At 40.4% G+C, this 23,934-nt stretch overlaps 1 protein-coding gene across 6 annotated transcripts in view; it reads left to right on the plus strand.

The window, feature by feature from the left end:
* ARMH3 (armadillo like helical domain containing 3) overlaps positions 1-23,934 on the plus strand; it is a 151,554-nt gene that overhangs the window by 56,117 nt on the left and 71,503 nt on the right. For all 6 annotated transcript variants that reach the window (XR_006739258.1, XM_045568546.1, XM_045568549.1 and 3 more), the window contains 4 exons: positions 3,633-3,721; positions 19,006-19,088; positions 20,003-20,129; positions 21,993-22,068. Coding sequence is in view for 5 of the 6 variants with exons in the window: in XM_045568546.1 (XP_045424502.1) it covers positions 3,633-3,721; positions 19,006-19,088; positions 20,003-20,129; positions 21,993-22,068 (375 nt within the window). In the remaining variant the exon portion in view is untranslated. The remainder of the gene's footprint in view (positions 1-3,632; positions 3,722-19,005; positions 19,089-20,002; positions 20,130-21,992; positions 22,069-23,934) is intronic.

A 23,934-nucleotide genomic window follows, 5' to 3' on the forward strand; every position in this document is an offset into this window, starting at 1 on the left:
ATCAGTGGTGAAGATACTCACATCTATTAAGAGAGATCTGTTTACATAGTCCTCTCATTAAATCCTGTCTGAGAGGCTCCTGCAAGACTACTTAGAGCTACAGGGACTAATAACAGAGAAAGATGTGAATAATAGAGCAAGTAGAATAAGCTAACAAAGTAGCGGTACAGGCCTATTATTGGGGGCTTTCTGAAAACTTCCAGAGAGGAGTAATTTTAGGACTTTAATTTATAAATTTAGTTTAACTCATTTGTGTCTTTTTTGGTATATTGTCAGGGACTTTAATTCCTCTACCTCTGCAGTCCCCAATTCCCTGTCCGTGGCTGGTTAGGGACCAGGTGGAGCTCAGCCACCTCCCCATACTCCTGGCCCCATCAGTGGAAAAAATTGTCTTCCATGAAACTTAGGAATGGGGTAGGCGGGTGGGGAGCACACAGCAGGAGGTGAGTGGCTGGCTAGCAAGCGAATTTACAGCCTCTCCCCATTGCTCACATCACTGCTTGAGCTCTGCCTCCCAACCCCCCACACCTACTCCCCAGCCCCCAGCCCCATCTGTGGAAAAAATTGTCTTCCATGAAACTGGTCCCTGGTGCTAAAAAGGTTGGGGACTGCTGCCTGCCTGATGTCTTTGGCTCTCACTCCATAGAGGGAGGTTACTAGTGTTCTTTCTATTTTCTTCTTTCTTCCTCTTCTAAGAGGCTCAAGAAATTAACTACCCCAATTTTAGCTTGATTCTGTGAACTGTCAGATTAACACCCCACAGATTAATATGGTGTCTGCTGAAGTTAATAGAGTCTCAGGATACTCTTAGTCTCAGATTAAAGCAATAGAACCTGAGAGAGGGCTGGGCATGGTGGCTCACGGCTGTAATCCTAGCACTCTGAGAGGCCGAGGCAGGAGTTTCGTTTGAGCTCGGGAGTTTGAGACCAGCCTGAGCAAGAGCGAGACCCCGTCGCTACTAAAAATAGAGAGAAATTAGCTGGACAACTAAAAATGTATAGAAAAAATTAGCTGGGCATGGTGGCGCATGCCTGTAGTCCTAGCTACTCAGGAGGCTGAGGCAGAAGGATCGCTTGAGCCCAGGAGTTTGATGTTGCTGTGAGCTAGGCTGATGCCACAGCACTCTAGTCCGGGCAACAGAGTGAGACTCTGTCTCAAAAAAAAAAAAAAAAAAAAAAGAACCTGAGAGAGTCTCAACCCCACCTCTAGAAGTATCCTCTACTTTAAGCTACCATTCAGCTGAATTCCAATTGGGGTATATTAGAAAAATTACATAAATTAAGATGGAGAAGAGCCACTTTTTACTATTTTACTATGTCCTTTTGCTTTGTTTATTTTGTCTCTTCTATCTTTGCCTTTTCTGCCTCATTCTTTCATGTCAGAATGGTTTCAAAGGAAGAGCCTTTTTCATTTGCCTGAAACTAGCAGGTTACTTGGGTCCAGTTTTTTAGGAACTTTACAACTTAATTATAAGACGACAAGTGCTAGTGTTTAATTGGCATACAGTTAATATTTGTTGAATGAATGAATGAAAAAGATAGGTCTGACAGTTTCTTCTGAACCTTTTGGTTTGTGTGATGAGCCTGGAACTTCAGAGGGGTATAGTCTAAGCCCTGGGCCTCTGGCTGACCAAGCCCTCCCTTAACTATCCTAATTTAAGTACTTTTAGAGCAGTGAGGATATGACAAAGTGAGACTTAGAACTTGAAGTTTATTAAGACATTGCATTTTGGGCCATTTAGAGACCTCTAAACATTGGGGGTTCCAAGGGCTGAGATCCTAGTAAATGAACATTGGATTTGTGAATTTAAAGTGAAAACAGAAAATGTAAAAGCTAGTACTCTTAAATGAGGCGTAACAGTTTATCTATATAATATTGACTATTAAAGTGGACCTTCGGCCGGGCGCAGTGGCTCACGCCTGTAATCCTAGCCCTCTGGGAGGCCGAGGCAGGTGGATCGCTCGAGGTCAGGAGTTCGAGACCAGCCTGAGCGAGACCCCGTCTCTACTAAAAATAGAAATAATTATCTGGACAACTAAAAATATATATAGAAAAAATTAGCCAGGCATGGTGGCGCATGCCTGTAGTCCCAGCTACTCGGGAGGCTGAGGCAGTAGGATCGCTTAAGCCCAGGAGTTTGAGGTTGCTATGAGCTAGGCTGATGCCACGGCACTCACTCTAGCCCGGGCAACAGAGTGAGACTCTGTCTCAAAAAAAAACAAAACAAAACAAAAAAAAATAAATAAAGTGGACCTTGAATGGTTTAATCAGGAATCCAAGCATACCTAGCTATAGAATGTATTAAATTAACATTGCTGTGAGAACTATAACTTGCATTTCCTGACAATTTGGAAAACCTAGGCCACAAAGTTTTTTTTAACAGTTTTAAAGTATATAATTCAGTTTTGTTTTTTTTTTTTAGTATATCGACAGGATTGTATAACCAGCACCACAATCTAATTGTGGAACATTTTTGACTTCTCATAAAAAAATCCTGTACCCATTAACAATTACTCTCCATATCTCCCTCTCTCCTCTCTTTTCCAGGCCTAGATAACCACTAATCTACTTTTTATTTCTATATATTTGTCTATTTGGACATTTTAAATAAATGAAATCGTATGTGGCCTTTTGTGACTGGCTTTTATTTAGCATAATGTTTTCAGAATTCATCCATATTATGGCATGTATTAGTTCATTCCTTTTTATGGCTGATTAATCTTTTATTATGTGGATATACCACATCATTATTCATTCATCAGTTGATAGACATTTGGGTTGTTCACACTTTTTTTTTTTTGGAGACAGGGTCTCACATTGTTTTCTGGACTAGAGTGCAGTGGTGTCATTATAGCTTGCTCAAGTGGTCCTCCTGCATCAGCCTGCTGAGTAGGCTAGCTAATTTTATTTTTTATTTTTTGTAGAGACAGGGTCTCACTATCTTGCTTAGGCTGGTCTGGAACTGTTGAGATGTGAACAACTGAGTATTCCGATGATCTAGAATAATCCTGTCCAGTAGAAATTTTTGTGATAGAAAAGTTCTATATATTTTTGCTGTCCAGTATGGTAGCCATTAGCTACATGTGGCTATTGAGCATTTAATATAGGACTAGTGCAGCTGAGGAACTGAAGTTTAATTTTTGATGCAAATAGAATTTAAGTTAATTATAAATTAAATTTAAATTTTACTTAAAATTTAATTTAAATAAAAAATAAATTTAAATAGATATAGAGATGTAAGGTCTTTAATTTTGTGTTTTTGCATCCTATATCTTCCGCTTTGAACAGAGTAGTCTAATTCTGGCCCACTGGTTTATCCTTCCTCCCTGGAAAGATATTCAAGGGAAAGGTATCAGAGGTGCCTATTCGATTATTTATCTATAAGTAGTTATGGCTCCCTTTTCCCATTGATAAGGGCAATGGGTAGCCTAAGCTGTATGTGTGTGTGTGTGTGGGGGGGGAGATTGATTTATCTATTAGAAGGCTGAATGTAGAAGTTCTGTTTTTTATATGTATACACATTCATACCTGGTGTCTTTAGTGGCCTTAGCAAAGCTAGCTCACTAAAGAAAGGGTATCTGGTGAGTTGCAGTATATTCTCAGGTTTACCTCATCTTTTCTCTTTGTTACAGACGCTGCATTCAGGTAGTACACAAACTGCTTTGCTACCAGAAAAAGTGTCGAGTACGCCTGCATTACACCTGGCGGGAACTTTGGTCAGGTAACTTTCTCTCCTGAATTCATCCTCTTTTCTTATACCTTTTATGAGCCCCTAGACTTGGGCTCAAGATGGATTTTTTAAAAACATTTTAGTTTGTTTAGGATGCCTCTATTTTCATTTATACTTTTTGTAATTTGTTTTGACATTTTAGCCTTTTTCTAATCCAGACTTGGGCATGTCACGTATCTGTTCTATACTTTTTGGCCTCTTCCTTCTCCTCCTTGTATTTATTGTCAGCTGGTAGAAACAATTGAATATTTCTTGAGTTCCAGTGATTTTTCCTTTGAGTTAGAGTGAGGCAGGAGGAGTCAGTACAAGGATTCTCACTCGGTTCCATTTGGTAGCAGCATATGGACTATAGGGAGGCTTCTGTGTGTTCCCTCAAAATGAGTAATATCAGGAGGAGTATCATAGGGAGAGGGGGTAGGGTGGTGAGATGGGGGGAATCCTGTTCTCTGTGTTACATCTGGCATTATTACTGTTTATAGACAGTGTCGATTGTACCACTCCCCCTATGCCAGAGACAAAACAGCAAATTACAGTTTTTACTTTTGTCTTTGTATCCATTTTGGTAGCCCAGTAAAGTCGCTGCCTTCTCTGCAGGCGGGACGTGGCTCTTCTCTAAGGGTGCAATTAATGCTGGCTTGCCACTCCTTTCTTTTGTGTGACTAAATTTGAGGTTTCAGGAAAGCAGAGGAGACATGTTTCCCGAGGCAGTCCCTTGCTGATAGGTCCTGTGGTTTTGGAGACCTGATGGTGCAATAAGGTCTTCTCCAGATGATTATAATGATGAATGGTTGCCCACTCATGGAAGAGCTTCTCTGTATTTTCAGCAGAGTAGGGTGTGTTAGTGTCAGAAGCTTTATAAGAAACAGGTCAGTAACCCAGCCTCCTTCCATGGAATTCATCTCATTTGTTATGACATATGGTTTCCACCCAACCCAGTTTGGCTTTCTAAATTTAGTCCTCCATAATGGGAAGTAGAGATCTTTAATTAATGGATTAGCAAGTTCTTTGCATTTGCTGCCTGTGATGGTGAAGGGGGAAGAGGAGAATAACACTAAGTGGCAATAGTGGCATTTTGGTATTTTAGGAGAGGAGTATGATTGTATGAGAGTTTGAGATTGAAGGACTGTCAGAAGAGTTAAAGAGAGATCAAAAGAGATTGAAATGAATAATATTAGTAGAATTTCTTAGGTAGCAACAATTCTTTTTAATATCAAGTGCTACTATTGTTTCTTATGGATAGTTATATGATTGTTAGGCCCTAAATGCCTAGGATTAAAAAGAAAACACAAAAATGATGCAAATCTCTGCGTGTGGATACAGTTATAGAACTTACAATGAGTACAAATGGTTTATATCTATAACTTGGACAAAGTTACACTTCATAGTACTAATCAATTGGTGGTAGTAGTTGTTCCTGCCTGTTTCTTCTGATTCTCTTCTGGTTTTATTTTCTCTTTCATTCTGTTTTCTTTCCTTTCAGTCCTAGCTATCCTGTCTCTGGCCCCTGTAATCTTTTTGGTTTTTCTCCCATTCTCATTATCTGTTGTCCTCTTCCTCTTTGTCCTGTTCCATTGCCTTTTCCGCAGTGCCTTCCACGTTCATCCCAGTCTGTCTTCTGAGGCCCAGGGCTTCCCGTTACTTTCCTACGTCGGTATTGTATCCCTGTCCTCTTGATGAATTGACCCTTTTAACATTGTGAAAAGGGTCCTGTCTCTCTTTCCTGTCCTTTTGTTACTGTTGCCACACATTTTATTTTTACATATGTCATAAACCCCAAAATGCATTGCCATCATTTTTGCTTAAACAGGCAATTATCTTTTAGAGAGATTTAAAAAAATGTGTTTTATATTTATCTTTTCCAACTCTCAGCATTTTGCCATTCTGGCTAGGAAATTGTGAAGAAGGAGATCATTCTTTATCCTGTGTTGGTCAGTTGACTTTATGCTTCAGGAACTTTCTGTCATGTTCAGCTCTGTTTGTAATTATGTGCTACCTCAGAACTGATTGGTTTGCATTCTAAGGCCCTTGATGGATTGAGGGGTGCATATGAATGTCATTGGTGAGGCCTGGAGTGCTGCTTATTCCTAAGGCAGAGACTTTTGTACTGGAATTCTCTGCCAAGTGAGGTTAGCTCCTTTAACTATATAGACTGGGTGAGCCCTCCTGGAACCTTGGCTGCATGTGTTCATACATGGAGTGTACAGTGAGATGTACAGCAGCAGGTGTCAAGGAAAGCTGCAAAATACAACGCTACATCCGATGCAGTCAGAGCCCATAATAATGTATAATATTGCATTCACTGAATACAAGTGTGGCTGTGGTGGATACACCCACTCCTTGGCTGGCGCTACTCCTCATATGTTGGAATGCCCATGTTTTCACTCTTTCTTTTCCTTCTAGACTTATGGATTTGAGGGAGGTGTGTGAAACTCATCATGGCAAATATACTCAAGTATATATATCCTTGCCCATACATGTGCTGCAAATTGTGTATGTACTGCTGAAGCAAGCCATGTGCTGCAAATTGTAATTGAATTTTATTTATGAGTAAGACTAGTAATACATGTGCTGTTAGCTCAGACACACAGATGCTCTTGGGTATCTAGGAAGCAATCGGCTAGGGTCCAAATGCCTTTTGTTGTTTGCAATGTGGGCGTTTAGTATCACTGTACTTCAGTGCTGATTTTTATTCTTATGTTTATTGATTATAATAGCTCTTTGTTATTGGGGAGGTAGCCAGAGGTCCCCAAATTCCCATAATGAATTCCAGGCATGGTCTTATGGATGAAGAGGAGCCAGTTGTGTCAGATGGGGGTTCAAGCTTGCCTGATATGCTTTTCTTACTGTTGGTTTTACCGATACAAGCCCTGACCTACTCCCTGTTTCTACTATCTATTTATATGATGCCTGTCACCATGGTATCTGAGTATGTGGGGAAATATATTTAGGCTAACTTTAACTAGAATATGGAAAAGAAGTCCTACCTCTCTGCATTGCTCTCTTTTCAGCAGTCGCTATTTTTCACCAAGTTATAGAAAGGTTGAAATCTATTCTTTGACCCATAGGTACCCAGATCTCCTAGCCTCAGTAAAAAGGTAGGTCTTAAAAGTCTCCTCTGATTAAGATAGAAAACTGGGTTTTGGGCTAAGATCCAAGTGAAACAGTTCTTTACCTTTAAGAATAAAATGAAAGCTATGGTAATCTTTGTGTCCAGAAAAATGTCCACTTGCACATATATAATTTCAGGGAGTTTCTGGACCCTCTGAAGTCCATCTGTGATCCCATGTGAAAATTCCTGTTTTAATTTTATGTTCTACAGCCTCCCAATTAATTCTTTTCTCACAGAACATTTTAGTATCTAGTTAAATATTTTTTCCTTATTTATTGGTCATACTGCATGCCTACAATGCCCTGTGAACTTCTTTTTTTTTTCTTTGAGACAGAGTCTCACTCTGTTGCCAGGGCTAGAGTGCCATGGCGTCAGCCTAGCTCACAGCAACCTCAAACTCCTGGGCTCAAGCGATCCTTCTGCCTCAGCCTCCTGAGTAGCTGGGACTACAGGCATGCGCCACCATGCCTGGCTAATTTTTTCTATATATTTTTAGTTGTCTGGCTAATTGCTTTCTATTTTTTTTTAGTAGAGACGGGTTCTCGCTTCTTGCTCAGGCTTGTCTCGAACTCCTGACCTCGAGCGATCCTCCCGCCTTGGCCTCCCAGAGTGCTAGGATTACAGGCGTCAGCCAGCACTCCCGGCCTCCCTCTGAACTTCTTCAGGCAATAGACCATTTTGCTCACGGTGTTTTATTTTTTTTAGGTGTTTCTCTATTTTAGCATATCACATTGTTTTGCTATGTTTGTATATATTTGTACAATGATTAGCTTAAATATCCATCTTTCCTCTAAAAAAGTTCCTAGAGGGCAGGGCCTGTATTTTATTTTATTTTTTTTTATTTTTTCTTTTTTTCTTTATTTTTTTATTCTTTTTACTTTTTTTGTTATATTTCCTCTTCTATGGAAAACAGTAAGGACCTGTATTTTAGTCATTGTTGTATTCCCAGCGGACTACTTGGCTTTTTAATAGGGATTCAGAAAACATTTGAATGAATTAATAAATGGATGAATGAATATGTAGAATTTCAATTAATGATGAATCAACATTCTCCTAAAGTAGCATAATGTTGTGTTTCAGCCTTATAATAATAATAATAATAATAATAATAATCATAGAACCCAGTAGGGTGTTTGTGGTTAATGTTTCTGTTCAGGTGACTTCATCATCTTTGATAAGGGCCAGCCATCTAAATTAGTTTTATTTGAGTTGATGTGAAAGGGATTAGTGGGTAATTTCTCTCTTCTTTGTCTCTTTCTTCCTTACCCACAGATGCATGGATTACCTTTAACCAAGTAAAAATGGAAACTTTGATGGTTTCTAAGCCATTAACCGAAAAATGAGCAGAATGTTCAGAGAGGAGCATGTAGTAGTTGTTGGAGAGGGAAACACTTGAACAGAGTTTCATGGAGTCAGCTTATTTTTCTTCCATTGCAGGAAGAACGGGCATATGAGACGCAGCCTGCATGTAAATAGCGTGACTTTCCACAGTCTGAAAACATAGGTTGATTTAAAGGCAGATTTATACTGGCATTTTATACTTGACATTTATCTATGGATCACAGTTCTTCTTACCCTTTCACTCTGCCACTTCCCCAAGTGATAAGTCATTTTTATCTCCATTTTTTGGGGAAGGGAGTGGAGATATGGAAGGGTTAAGTGATTTGCTAAGGATCATGGAATCAGACACTAAACAGAGTCATGATTAGAACTTAGAGTTCCTGACTCCTATGCTCAGATGCAGATCACTAGGCAACATTTGCCTCCCTGCAGGAAGAAAGGCCCCCAAAGCCCCCAGAACAATCTGTTCAGTTTCACTGTGCTAAATAGCATCCAAAGCATTCGCAGCTTTGTAAAAAGAGAGAAATTGTACGTGGCTTGACCTTTTAGATATCTATTGGGAAAAATGGAAAACCTAGAGAGTATCACAGTGTTCTGGATCCAGCTGGCTCTCCCATCACTGGCAGAAGCCTCTGAATTCTTGGTTAGGTACATCTTGAGACTGGGAATTGATAGCCTTTTGTTGGAAGCTTATTATATTGTAGGTGTTATCATAAAGGACTGAATTTTTCAAGAGAAAGGTTGACTTGAGCCATGCATTTATCTGGTAGTTCTTGCATAGATATAGCTTTGGTAGTTTGGCAGCCCCTCTTGGTTTTGAGAAACTATCTTTTGAACTTTTAATTGCTTCTTTTAGTTTAGTTTTTTAAACTTTTAATTTTGATGTCATTATAGACTTACAGGAAGTTGCAAAAATAATACATAGAGTTTCATGTACTCTTTACCCAGCTTCCCCCAATGGTGACATCTTATATAACTCTACAATATTATTTCTTTTAGTTTTGAAGAGGGTAGCCTGGTGGGAAAGAACATAGCGGTAAAAACTAGAGTAGATGGGAAGGGGAATTTTGGCAGCTGCTATTGCTATCTTGTGTTTAAAATTGCTTTTTAAATTATTCTCCTCATTCCCCTAAATTTTCTCTGACTTAGGTAAATATGTCACAAGATATAGTCTAGGCTTGATGTAACTAATTAAGACTGCTGTAGCTTCCATGTGCAAAAGATAGAGCTTTCTTTCCTCTATAGGCAATCAATTCCTCTCAGAGTTAGAATTTTCTAATAGAGGGGCATTAGAAGGTACCTATCTGGTTCTGTAATTTAGTTGTGAAAGATTCTGTACAGCAGTATAGAAAGCCCAAGGACTAAAAAAGAATGCCAGGAAGCTTTTTTTCCTTCAAATCACTACATTTGGCTAAATCCAAAATTTATACTATTTTGAATCTTTCTCTCATCCCCTCAGAAACTTGGCAGAAGCAAAAGATAAGAATCTCTAACAGGTTTAGCCTGTTAGAGGGAGAAAAAGATTCCCACGTAAAAGCCCCTAAAAGAGCAAGAAATTGCTTTTTGTTCTTTTCTCTGTACACGAAGTCACTTCCTATCCAGAGAAATTTCAGCTCTCATAGGCCCATCAGCATCTTGTCAAATAAAAGGGACAGGGGAAGGAGTAGCTGTGCTTTTATTACTCTGCCTATACTAGTTCTTTTTTTTTTTTTTTTTTGAGACAGAGTCTCACTGTGTTGCCTGAGCTAGAGTGCCGTGGCGTCAACCTTGCTCACAGCAACCTCAGACTCCTGGGCTCAGGCAATCCTCCTGCCTCAGCCTCCCGAGTAGCTGGGACTACAGGCATGCACCACCATGCCCAGCTAATTTTTCTATATATATTTTTAGCTGTCCATATAATTTCTTTCTATGTTTAGTAGAGACGGGGTCTCGCTCTTGCTCAGGCTGGTCTTGAACTCCTGAGCTCAAAAGATCCGCCCGGCTCGGCCTCCTAGAGTGCTAAGATTACAAGTGTGAGCCACCGCGCCCGGCCTCTGCCTATACTAGTTCTTAAGGGATATAGTGAGTGGTTTGACAAGGTATCATCCCTCCCTGGATCTCAAATGAGCAGAAGAGGTCTGTTATTGGTCCTCTCCCATTTTGGCATAAAGTGAAGTTCTTGGTTCTACATCAAATGGCTCCACTGAGATGTGGTGGATTTCTTAAAAGATGATTTTGGCTATTATTCAGTTGGTCAATATTGTAAAAAAAAAAGCAGGTAGTATAGGGCCCTAAAAGAAGGCAGTGGCTCCTGAGTGTGCTTAGTTAGAGGCAGCTGCACAGGGATCCCTACATTTCCCAAAGTCTGGGATCTGGGAACTTTGATATATAAGCTCATTTTCATGATAAAGAAGAAGGTGAGTCATAATTGTGAGGTTTGCATCGTCCCCAGGTAAATGGAGAATGCGAGATGGTTGAGAACCTTATTTTCCCTTTTAGCAGATACACATCAACAGCAAGGAAAATGGTAAGGAGGGAACCTGACTTTCATTTAAAGAAAGGATTTGTTCTATTTTCTGGCTGATTTAGAGGAGTGTAGAACCTTTAGGCAGCGTAGGCTGTTGACATACTGACTTGTGTGCTCTGTTCACCTGGAGAGCCTGGATAGCATACAACCAAAGCAATTTCATTTTCTTGTTTGATTCATTGGCCTCTGTGTCAGTGAGGTGCTTAGGTTTGTAGCCAGACAGATGTCTGTATTCTGAAAAGCCAACTAGTGTATTTTTAAATTATTCTACTGGCAGGTGTTGGCTTCTAAGTCTTTCCTATACCACTCTGCTGATTGACAGTGAGCCTGCTGATTGCTGGCAATGTCCCTGGGTAATTGGTGATTTTGTCCAGAGATGCTGGAATTGGCTGGAGTTTATAGTGCCTCCGGGGTTTTGGTGGCATTAGCTTGTTACTCTAGTGCTATTTCTAGCCTGTTCTTTGAGTTCCTTGACTTCTCTCCTAAGCAAGTGAGATGCTAATATTTTTCTTCTGTCAGTCACTGTGAAATTATCCATCTCCCCTAATGAGTAGGTTTTGATTTGGGTTCTGTGGCACCTAATCCTAGCTCCATGCCAGGCCATAAAATAGGGTCTGGGTAAGTCTTGTCTTTGCGTTCTATCTCATAGCTGCTTAAACAGACAGCTCTCTCTGACCTGATTCTTTGGAGATATTTATTTATGCTCTGCTGGAGGCTCTCTGTCTCCTTCCTGTTTTTAATCTTATTTAAATGTCATTCACTTGGTTTTGTAATTAAGCCTCCCCTCTGCTTCTGAGGCAGGCGTCTGAGCTACCACTTAATTGTGTCTTCCTGTGGTTGGCTTGTTCTTCTCTGCACCTGGCTTACCTCAATGTGGGGGACAGGTTTTTAGTCCTGGAGAAGTTCCCATATCCATTATTCATTCTCCTCCTACATGGCAACATGATTTGCTGCTACCTTCTTTCTCTCCCTCTGAATTCAAAGCAGGATAGAAAAAAATCTGGGAAAGTCCTCATTATGTAGGGTACATTAATGCTAGGAACAGCTCTGCAAACAAGGTGCCTTGTGGAGTAAGGGGGCCTGTTTAAGGTGGCAGGATTCTCAAGTGGATGTTACTGAATTCCTATTTCAAAATTAGTTTGGCTGCCTCCGCTTCTGGGAATTCATGTGAGACAGGGAGCCATCAAGGTACCCAGTCCTAGCTCAGCTTCCCAGAACTTGTTTGACCTGCATCTGCATGTGGGAAAGTCAGAACTTCTAAACACTACTATCATACTATTTCATCAAGTATGATGCACAAGATTCCCAAGGAAGGCAACATGGGCCAAAGCTAAGTATGAGACTGATAGTTGCCTCCAGTGCAGAGTCAAAAGAGGTAGCAGTTGCAGCCAGTTTCAAGAGTTCCTGAAAAAGAGCCCAGAAACTAAATTTTCAAGGAGCCTGGTAGAAAAGACTTTGCAATGAAGAAACGAATGTGTATGGAGCATCCACTTCCATGTGACTTAAATATATTGAACGTGTAATATAATACCTCAAGTGTTTTACTGCAGTAATTTCTCTATTTTTCACTCAGTGCAGGGTATGAGTATTTGGAGCCAGGTAGCTGGATCCTCATTCAGTAGATGAGACAGCAAGGATTAGGAGTCAAACCCAAGGATCCTGATGGATTTCATGGGATATTGTTAGTACTCAGTGCATTGTTAGCTTTGATTGTGAACTTTGATAATTATTTTGAAGACCACTACAGTGTTACCTTGAGGCCTGCCCAAGATGCGTGGACTCTTGCATTCCTACCCAAGAGTCCATGGGCTTTCTGTTGATTGAATATATTTGGCTCCTTTCCTTTTCTCTATCAATGAGGAAGCATTTTTGTATGTTTGTCCTTGTACTCATTATGGTGTACTATGGTGTGAATGTTAGTTATGCAGAGGTTACAGGAAGTTGAGTTGTAGTATTTGTTGGGCTCATGGTAGTGTCGGTGGAAAAAAAAACATTGACCTCTTTTTTTTTTAAATTAGGGTAAAATATACATAAAATAAAATTTACCACTGTAACTATTTTTAAGCATACAGTTCAGTGGCATTAAGTACATTCACATTGTTGTACAAACATCACTACCTTCTATTTCCAGGACATTTTTCATCTTACCACACTGAAACACTGTACCCATTAAACACTAACTCTTCATTCTATCCTCTCTTCTTATTCCCTTCCCCCTGGCAACCACTGTGTCAATGAATTTGACTATTCTGGGTACCTCATATAAGTGAAATCATACAGTGTTTGTCCTTTTGTGACTGGCTTATTTCATGTAGAATCTTGTCTTCAAGGTTCATCCATGTTGTAGCATGTGTCAGAATGTCCTTCCTTTTTAAGGCTGGATAATATTCCACTGTATGTTTGCACCACATTTTATTTACTCATTTTGATGGACACTTGGGTTTCTTCCACTTTTTGGCTATTTTTGAGTAATGCTGCTGTAAACATGGGTGTACAGATATCTCTTTGGGTCCCTGCTTTCAACCTCTTGTGTTTTTTTATTTTGTTTTGTTTTTTTGAGACAGAGTCTCACTCTATTGCCCGGGCTAGAGTGCTGTGGTGTCAGCCTAGCTCACAGCAACCTCACACTCCTGGGCTCAACTGATCCTCCTGCCTCAGCCTCCTGAGTAGCTAGGATTACAGGCATGTGCCACCAGGCCCGGCTAATTTTTTCTATATATTTTTAGTTTTCCAGCCAGTTTCCTTCTATTTTTAGTAGAGACAGGGTCTCGCTCTTGCTCAGGCTGGTCTTGAACTCCTGAGCGCAAATGATCCACCTGCCTTGGCCTCCCAGAGTGCTAGGATTACAGGTGTGAGCCACCATGCCTGGCCATCAACATCTTGTGTTTTAAAGTGTGCAGGTTAAAGGGTCCTAGGCCTGTGGAGTGACATCCTCAGACACTTAGAGGAGAGTTGGATTCTGAGCTTACAGGATTTTTCCCTTGGCCACTTTGATATGTGAGGGACTGATTAGTGGAGTTCTGCCCAAAGTTAAGGTTTTTGGTAGCACCTGTAGGCATTGGCCCTAGATAGCTAGCACCACACCCCCAACACGTGTTTATTTAATTGAACTTTAGGTGAAACCAGTATGGTTTCACAGACCTGGACCTTCTCCCCATTGTGTTGCCCTTAATGCAGTTTAGTTCCAACCAGCTATGTAGCTTTGGGAACTTATTTAATCTTTCTGAATTTTTATTTGCTCATCTGTAAAATGGGAACAATAATACCTACTTCATCAACTAGTTAAGAGGGGATTCAGTGAGAATAATGTACATTAATTAAGTGCTTTACATAATGTCTAGCACTCAGCAGGCACCTAATAAATGTTACCTTCCTTGCCATTTATGCCCATGGTGTTTGTCACCTTGAAAAGAAATGAATGCAGTTTGGTGGAAGTGATTTTTATAGTTCAGTGTCTCTTTTTAAGGTATCAGGTATAGGGCATTAGAAAAGAGGAAGATTTGAAATACTCTTTGTGAACTCCTGGCATAGTTATTAACTTGTACTTGTCACTCTTCTGGAGGAAATAATGCATTCCTGTATGATACATCTATCTGGCATTGGTGTTTTAGTGCAGCCCATTCCTGGGGCTGTGGAGTGCGGGATCTATGGGCATTGTCTCTTAAGGCTTGGAAGGTCTCAGCCATCAAGCTTGTTCTTAGCCAAAATGATATTCCCTGCAACAAGCTGTACCATTCTCTTTTGAGGGGTTGAGCAGCCATTGGTTACCTAATGGGCAAAACTGTTTACACAGTATTGAGTTTCTATACCATAAGGTCACTCCTATTTGGAAATCATTTAGACCAGGAGTCAGGCCTTTGGTGAGGAAGAGGCTTGTGTTAGCCCTTTATCCCTGCTTCCTTTTAAAAATTAATATTTAACAATGAGAAACATGATAAAACCAATGGGTTAAGTTAAAGAAAAAAATTGTACAATCTGCCCCTCATATCTTCACAATGACTATACCATAACATGTACTGTACTTGATAGCAAACTCTTACAGACATATGACTGATTAACAATACTGTGTTTATACAGTCAACCCCTTTTATAGTTACCTTAACTCTTCCCTCTATGTACTGGCACTTCTGTGACTGTCCTTGGAACAGTTTGGCTGGTCATGTGCCCAGATGGCATCAAGTGGACAAGTGGATCATGGGCAGTTTTCTAAAATTGTGTGTGCATGTGGAGCGGGGTGAACCAGGAGCCAGCCAGCTTGAGCTCTGTGCTACTTGTATGTTGGCACTGAGAATCCTGAGTGCCAGTTCTCGACTGTCCTTGAAACTGCTCCTGACACGAGAGTATTCTCTTCTTTGGCCTGCTGTCTAAACCCCATGCAAAGCTCTGTACCTTAATAGCTTATGAATAATCTGGTTGTTAATTGTTTATACCCATACTTTTTTGTTTTGGTTCTTATTTTGCATAAAGAAAGGGAGTCTTGGCTCCCTTTAATGTCCGTATCCAATTACATTTCACATGCAGTACATAATTTTGAAGGAGGCAACCCTGAGTAAGGCAATTAGGAACAGTTTTAGTTGACAGTTACATGCTTAAAAAAAGATACTAGAGAGGAAGCAGAAGCAAAGAAGGAGAGGTGTGTGAGAGATGAGATATAGAGAAGGGAGCAGAGAGAGGTAGGAGCTGGCTGAGAGCCTGCTGAGAGTGGCTCGTGCTAAGCAAAGCTCCTGGGAATCTTCTTGTATTGTAAGTGACTAGCAGGAAGGTAATAATGAGATATTAAACACCTGCACTTTAACAGCTAGCTGAGGACCAAGAGAAAAAGGGGACCAAATACATGAAAATAACCGGGAGCAGCTGGTAGATGGAGAAAGTTATAAACCAGAGTCTAGAGAAATGTTGGTAATGGTATATTCCATGGTGGGCTGTTACAGTGAAAAAAAAATTTTAAATAAAAAAATAAAAAATAAATAAAAAACCAGTATAGTCAGCAGGTCTAAGCACACCATTAAACTATTTTCACCTCCTTTAATGTTTAACTTGATTTGGCACCTTTATTTGTTTCCTCCTCTTAATGGTAGAACACTAAACAGGAGACCAGGTTCTAGTCTCAGCTTAGTCACTAGCTAGTTTGAGAGGGGTGGGGTGACATTCTCTTACCCCAAAATGAAGACAGTGGATTAAATGACCTCTAAGGTCCTTTCTATCTCTAAAAATCTATAATCAGCTATGTCAAAGCTTCAGAGACTTAGAACTCCCATCATATCAGGTCAGGGAATAAAAGAGAATGTGTGTATAGTGGCATATAGGACACTGAACAGTTGATATAATGAGTGTGAAATCAGGGAGATGATGAAGGAAAAAAGCAGTATTTTATGGGATATTTGGGACATTCTCTCTTGAAGAGGAATTATGGTCTGTGATGTCAGAGGCTTATGGGTGCCAAGTGTCGGGTTGTTTTGTTCATTTTAGTTGCCTTTTAAACTCTGTCTAGAGAATTATTACCAGGTGAGAAAATCTGGCTTTTGGGGGGTGGTGGTGGTATCTAACCCAAATTATCATGGACAGAATGCAAGTCCCCATGGTACTAACTCCCAGAGTATTGCAGTACTGGACTCTCCTCTGTGCTGTTTGGCTCTGCTGATGTCTGTGGCACTTGGGACACAGGTTGCCTCTTGATCTGTGCCAGAATTGCTGTCTTCCTCCTCTTGTATTTATCAGTTTGTCATCCCTGACTCTGAATCCCAGAGATCAAGGCTAGCCATAGTCCAGCAAAGAAGCAATAAATCATTGCTCCCACATCCCTTCCTCCAGGTTTCCTGCTCCTTAATTACCACATAGCCACTGCTGAGGCTGCATCTTTGCGCTGTGTGTGCTGGGGACAAAAGCTCTTGTTGAGTGGATGTGTGCAAAAGCTGCTTCGTCTGTCTCTCTAGCCATTACGTTTGGCAGAGTGCCACGTGTGCTATTTATTCTTTTGTCTTTTGTGAGTTTATAGAGTCTGATTGTCAGGTGGTTTATCTATTAACAGGGCTTATATAATCTCTGGGATTAGGGGGTGGGGTGGGAGGCCCCTAAATAGCTCAGCAAGGTGATCTTCATTAAGGAGGAAAGTTTGGCTTGGGTAGTCATTTTTATGTGAATTTTAGCTAGCCCCCTTCATTCCCTGTGCTCCCTTGGTAAGGAGCTAAACAGGTTGTGTGATCCAGAATGGGCCTCCATAGGGCTTTTGTTTTGCGGGGGAGGGGGATCCAGTCCAACAGATCACTTCTTAACAGACACCATCAGAAGGACCAGCTGCTTATCATTTGCCTTTTCATTATGAAGCCCCAGAGAACTTAAGTCAGGGCAGGGGTAAAGAGTTCATAAATGAGGGTGCCTACCTCGTTCATCCCCTAGCAAAGCTTTTTTGGTGTTTGAGGGGAAGATTCAGGCTTTAGAAACAGAATGTCAGTGAAGCCAGGCTCTAGTTCTTTCCTTCCTGCTGTTTCTTTTACTGTACCTGTGCTTTTAGAGGATTGAGAGTGATGGGGAGTTTTGTGGCAGGCAGTACATATCTGGAGTAGAGTCGGACTCCAGTAGGGGTGGGGAACCTGCAGCCTCAAGGCCACATGTAGCCCTCCAGATCCCCAAGTGTGGCCCTTCAAGTGAATCCAAACTTTTAATAAAGGGATTTGTTCTGTAAAATTTGGTGGTTTTCTGTTGTTGTTGTTGTTGTTGTTTTTCAGAGACAAAGTCTTACTCTGTTGTCTAGGATAGGGTGCAGTGGCATTATCATAGCTCACTGCAACCTTAAACTCCTGGGCTCAAACGAGCCTCCTGCCTCAGCCTCCCAAGTAGCTAGGACTACAGGCGCATGCCAGGACACCTGACTAATTTTTCTAAATTTTTTTTTTTTTCCAGACAGAGTCTCACTCTGTTGCCTGGGCTAGAGTGCCATAGCTCACAGCAACGTCAAACTCCTGGGCTCAAGTGAGCCTCCTGCCTCAGCCTCTCGAGTAGCTGGGACTACAGGCATGCGCCACCATGCCTGGCTAATTTTTTCTATATATTTTTAGTTGTCCAGCTAATTGCTTTCTATTTTTTAGTAGAGACGGGGTCTTGCTCTTGCTCAGGCTGGTCTCAAACTGCTGAGCTCAAGCAATCCTCCTGCCTCAGTCTCCCAGAGTGCTAGGATTATAGGTATGAACCACCGTAAAATGTGGATGCAGTTAAAAGGCTGTGCTCAAGGATCTAGAAAGCCACATGTGGCCCCAAGGCTGCAGGTTCCCCACTTCTGCCAGGCAGCGTAAGAGAATGAACTTCTTTGCTGGCAAAGAAGCAGACACGTTCTTAGACATGGAGAGGTCAAGCCTTTTTTTTGGTTCTGTGGGAGGGTGGAGGTTGAGGGAGAGAAGACAGAAGGACCACAGATTGCCTGTAGCTGCTGAACCCCTTTTTTGTAGTATCCCATCAAATAGGAGAGCTAGGTACAGGAGCATTATTCAAGATGGGCACAGAAGCAGGATTCATTTCATGGACAAATGTCCTAGGTGAATTAAGTGCAAAGCAACTGGTAATTTCTTTTGTGCTTAATATTTATTTGCAAAAAGCTGCATTGTTAACCTAGGGACTTGGCAATCAGTTTCCTTACTGAGATTGCTTGGGTTTTAGCAATCTCTCCCCTCACTAAGGATTGCCAAGCAGAAAAGGAACCTTTTCAGTAAATGTTGTCACTGTCAAGAGAGGTTAGAGCAAGCTGCACTTCTGTTTGAATAGCTGGAACAATTAAAGGCTTTTTTCTCTTCATGAGCTCTCTTCCCATCCAGAGCTGAAGCCTAGCTGTAGGTTCTACAGTATAGCTGCCACATGTGGTGACCACTTAGAATTGGTAGGATGTCCCTTTTAGCAATGGTGTTTGAAACATAAAACATGGCTAAAGCTTGGTGACAATAGATGCTAGAAGCCCAGGGTGGAAGGGGACCCTCATTTTCATCTGTAAATTGAGCAAATTTGATGGGGAAATCACCATGTGGGAGTAGATTTGGAACATTGAGATGTCAGTTTTAGAGTCAAATTTCTGAGCTTAATTGCTATTTTAACAAGTGGTAAAAAGAAGTAGATTTTAAAAAACCTTTCATGAACAGATAAGCAGACATGTGCTTGGGAAGGTTAGTGCTTTCTTCAAATATACCTACTTTACCTCCTTTTTAAGAGACCTTGGTAGCTGAGGCTTATTCATTCTAGCCCAATGGATTTCTGTAGGGTTAGTCTGCTTTCATTTAATTTTATTGATTATGGTTTGAATAGCTTGTTGATGTCTTGTTTTGTTTTTTTTTAAAGCCTTGATAAATTTGCTGAAGTTCCTTATGTCAAATGAGACTGTTCTTTTGGCCAAACACAACATTTTTACATTAGCCCTTATGGTGAGTAACAAAACAAGTATTTCTTTTTCTGAAGCTATACGATGAGGCAGAAATGGAAAGAAAAGCTGGTGGTCTGGGGACTAAGCCATAGAGGGAACCAGGATTATATTTTCCATTTGGATCAGAATCTCTAGACTGGTGATCCTCACTCTTATCTATGTCTTTGACAAACCTGGGACTCTTTCCTTCATGAGAGTATTATTGTCTGGCAGGAGTGGGTATAGGTCAGATCTCTGTATATAAATAGTGAGAATTGGTCCCAGATGAGAAACTGTACTATGCAATCTCTGTGTTGATAAATAGCAAAGCCTCTAGAGGTATCCCAGCCAGATAAGTGATATATGGTTGCACCTGGTTTCTGAGGGACATTACAGATGTCTGTTTATCTGGCTGGTTATTTGGGGTGGAAGGAAGCCATTGTGCCTTTTGACTTTCTTCTTAGGATATTATCTAGTATGTTTGTAAATGTTCAACAGTTGAGGGGAAAAGGTCCTGATTCCTAGCATTTGCTGATTTTCATTGTGTAACTACACTCACTGTGGCCAATTTCAAGCTATCAGTGTGACATCAGAGTCATGCAGAATTGGGAAGAGATGTGCAGTAGCACACCATTATATGGTATTCCCACCACACAGATATAAAAGGTATAAATTAGGTAATGGTAAAAGTAGAAAATAACTAGGAAGTGATAAGTTTTGAGTATTTATTACTTTCGTTTTAATATAATTTATTTAATTGTAAGTTTATATGCGTGAATTTTTAATGATGGCTTTGTTTAACAACTAGCTTACAAAATTCCTAAAAATGTAATACTCAGCTCTTGCAAGCCAGTAAGAGCTGGCTACAGCATACCACTGATAATTTCTGATCGTCATAGCCCAATGCCTGTATATGAATGTCTGCTTGTTTTTTAGATTGTGAACCTATTTAATATGTTTATCACATATGGTGACACATTCCTGCCAACCCCCAGCAGCTATGATGAACTTTACTATGAGATTATCCGCATGCACCAGAGCTTTGACAACCTCTACTCCATGGGTAAGCTGTCTTTTCTTTTTACTCCTCTCTTTCTATCAGCTGTCTGGTTTTTGGCATATAAGAGGAAAAGATTCTCCTCTAGTTGTTTGCTCTTGCATGGCACAGAAATATAGTAGTTTCCTCTTCTCAGGCAACAGAAAGGTATATGTGGGCCTTTTTGCCTTTAGGAACTCAGATTTCATCTCAGTGGAAAGCTGGTTAGCAGCCCTTTGTTGATGTTTGTGAGGGAGGAAAAGGAGCCTTGTGGATTCAGTGAATGCCAGGGAGATGGGGGTGAAAGAGTGGGTGGGAACTGACAGCAGCAAATAGAAGAGCTTGGTTCCCAAAGGAACACTGTGTGATTTGAGAAGCTACAGAATTTTAAGGAATCTTAGTGTACCTATGTATTTTTAGTATAACTTACAAGTGGAAGTGGGCACTAGATAAAAATCTTTTTTGCGAACCTTTTAGTGATTGGCTTACTGAAAATTTACTCTGCAGCTGTAGTGAGTATAACTTATTTCTGAAAGAGGTCATGTGTCCCTGTAAGTTTGAGAAGGGGCCTAGTCAGTCCTACCTGGAATTTAAAAGGTGAGAAAAGATCTCTGTAGATTGCACAGAATAGAAAGCCACTCAGTAGAACTATCTTGTTTAAAAAACCCCAACTTACTAGCTTTACTGAGGTATAATAGATAATAACCTATACATATTTAAAATATATAAATTTTGATAAATTTTGACATATGTGCAACCATCACAATGATCAAGATAATGAATATATCTTTTACCTCCCAAAAGTTTCCTTGTATCTCTTTAGAATCCTTCTCTTGTGTCCCTCTCCCTATTTCCATCTCCCACACCCCATCCTTGAGGAAGCACTGATATGCTTTCTGTCACTGTAGATTAGTTTGCTTCATCCCTTGTGATGGGACTATTTGTGAACATCCCAACTTCTGCTTGGGACTCATACATCATGAGAAAAGTAGAAGGGATTTGGAACAAGTACCAGGAGAAAGAGGAGAAGCAAGCAGTGAAAAAGAAGGATTGCCTGAGAGGAAAATATTTTTTCCCCTTCAAGTGCATGTTTCTCCAAGTTTTAACTCCCCTCTATAATCTATCTGCTTTTGCTTAATTTTTAGAGCCCTCAGATAATTACTTTTCATATTTTATCCAGGGTTTTTTAGCTGTAATCAGCAGGCTATAGAGGCTTTCGTGGGCTTACTTTGCCATGCTGGAAGTGGAACCTCACCTTCATTTTATTTATTTATTTACTTTTATTGAGGTAAAATATGCATTTATAATGTACCATCTTTACCATTTTTAAGTGTACAGTTCAGTGGTAATAAATACGTTTATATATTTTTTTTCCCTTTTATCCCTCCTCCCCCCTCCTTTTCCTGGCCTCTGGTCACCACCGTCACCTTCATTTTTTTTAAAGATATTTTTGCTGAATATAAATCTTTCTTTCAGTACTTTAAAATGTCATTTTTGGCCAGGCGCGGTGGCTCTACTAAAAATAGAAAAACTTAGTGGGGCATGGTGGTGAGCGCCTGTAGTCCCAGCTACTTGAGAGGCTAAGGCAGGAGGATCGCTTGAGCCCAGGAGTTTGAGGTTGCTGTGAGCTAGGCTGACACCACGGCACTCTAGCCTGGCCAACGGAGCGAGACTCTGTCTCAAAAAAAAAAAAAAAAAAAAAAAATGGATGGTTGAGAGAATTCTATAAGCCCCTATGTTTTTCTCCAGGCTAAGGATGTTTGTAACAGAAGATTGGCATAGGCTTTGTTTGCTTAGTCTAAGAGTGCTATTCTGAGATGTGTCTTCATTCCTCATAAATGTGTTTTATACCAGGGGTTTGACAGATCTGTGTTCTTTCCTTCTTTACAGTCCTGAGGCTTTCTACCAATGCAGGCCAGTGGAAGGAAGCAGCTAGCAAGGTGACCCATGCGTTGGTTAATATCAGGTAAGGAATGAGAATTTCTTTCTTTCAGAATTCCTTGGCTCTTCCCAAGGTTTATCATACCTTTCTAAGTAGAGTGCATTGAACATCACTATTTTAAGCTCTGGTATCTGTAGGAGTGGAAGAAATTGTTGTACTTGATCAAGAAAAGCAGGCATACATGAGACTTTTGTCATATTGAAATAGCTCAAAGTGCTGGCTGTTTTATGAATTTTCTACCAAGAGATGGTTGCAAGCCCTTTTCAGGCATCTTAGTTGCCAAAGTGTTTTCTGTGTATGGGGTTTTTCATTCTTTTTTCTAAAGGATTTTTTCTGCTGTTCTCTGTGACTTCAGTGAATGACTCATGGGGATCTAGAACTTTAACATTTTACTTTATGTGGCTATTTCTATTTGTGGCAAACAGAGGCAAATGGAGTCCATGGTGCTAAGTCATTTTAGGTTCTTTATGAAACAGCAAGGCAATTACAGAGTGCCATATGTATTGGATGAAGTTTTATCAGACATGGAGTTGGTTCAGGTCTTGAGGAGGCACCACTCATCCACAGGAATGAGCTGTTAGTAAATGGAGAAGGGAAAGTACTTTCAGTATTGTGAAACCCAAATCTGACTTTTCTTCCAGTTCTTGTTCCCTTTGTGCCTATGATTTTTCATTTTCTCAGCAGTTATTAAATTGTTCTTGCAAACAATTGAAAAATTAACATTGAGTAAAAGAGGCAAATCCAACAGATGGGGAACTTGATTTAGCTCCAGATGTAAGCCTTGCCAGACATTCCCAGTAATAGTAATGCACATTTACAACTTGGTGTAGATTCTGATGTATGACAGAGTTGTTTGTTTCTGTATCTTTCTTTTCTTTCTTGGTATTTAAAGGTAAAATGTCCTGTCCCTGCAGTGATTTACTACAGTGTTTGGCATATCTGAGAATAAAAGGAAAAGTGTGAAATGTGTGTGATAGGAGGGCTGGGATGAGGGAGCATGGGGTGAGATGTGCTAACAAGATTGCAGTGAAGGTTGGTCTGCCTTACCTGTCTCCAGAGACATTTTGTAGCAAACACAGTTTTATAAATCTCACAAATAAATGCATATCTACACCTAGCAAATAACAGACACTGTGATGAAGCCTTATGATAAATATGATTTTCTGCAAGAATCAAGAATTACAAATTGCCTTCTCCCAAATATCCCTTTGAGACCCAAGGGCAGTATGACAAATGTGGGTGTTTGAATGAAGCACCAGGTTCTGGGCTAGATATGAAGTGCATATGGGTATAATTTATGTTGTGTTTATTTATTCATGTATTTACATAGGCTTTCCAGGCAGCCTCTTTTCGTCTGGAGCCTGTTTCCTTGATCACATTCCTTAATGCTTGCTTTATCTCCTATTTTGTTGCTTTTCCTTTTAGTGGTTTCTGGTTTGGCTGCTGTCCTTATTCTTCCCGAGGGCCATTAAGTAGCTGATTTAAGCTTTTGGCCTCTCCTTTTTCTAAAGAGCTGAGAAAGAAATGGACTGATCCTTGAACAGATGCCTGTAACCATGTAACCTCATCCTTCTCTTTGTATGACTCTGTCAGGTTCATACTTCCATTTTCATTCCTCAGACTTCTCTGATGAACTTGCTACAGAGAATAATCACATCATTTTCACTGTTGCTAATGAATTAGATTCAGAGTATATGCTTAAAGTAACAAATACCCAGTCAGTTTTCTCAAGAGCTTACTGGAAAGATGTGTTTGAATGTCACTTACCACAGTAAGGCCAGATTAGGGAAAAATACTTGGATAGTAAGCCTGCAAGTGTTTACCTTTTTTCCTTTCTGACATCTATTTTCACTTACTTAGTGCTAGACTTTGTGTTGCTCTTTTACATAC

This window comes from Lemur catta, chromosome 14 (assembly GCF_020740605.2).
Source record: "Lemur catta isolate mLemCat1 chromosome 14, mLemCat1.pri, whole genome shotgun sequence".
NCBI classification, from domain to species: domain Eukaryota; kingdom Metazoa; phylum Chordata; class Mammalia; order Primates; family Lemuridae; genus Lemur; species Lemur catta.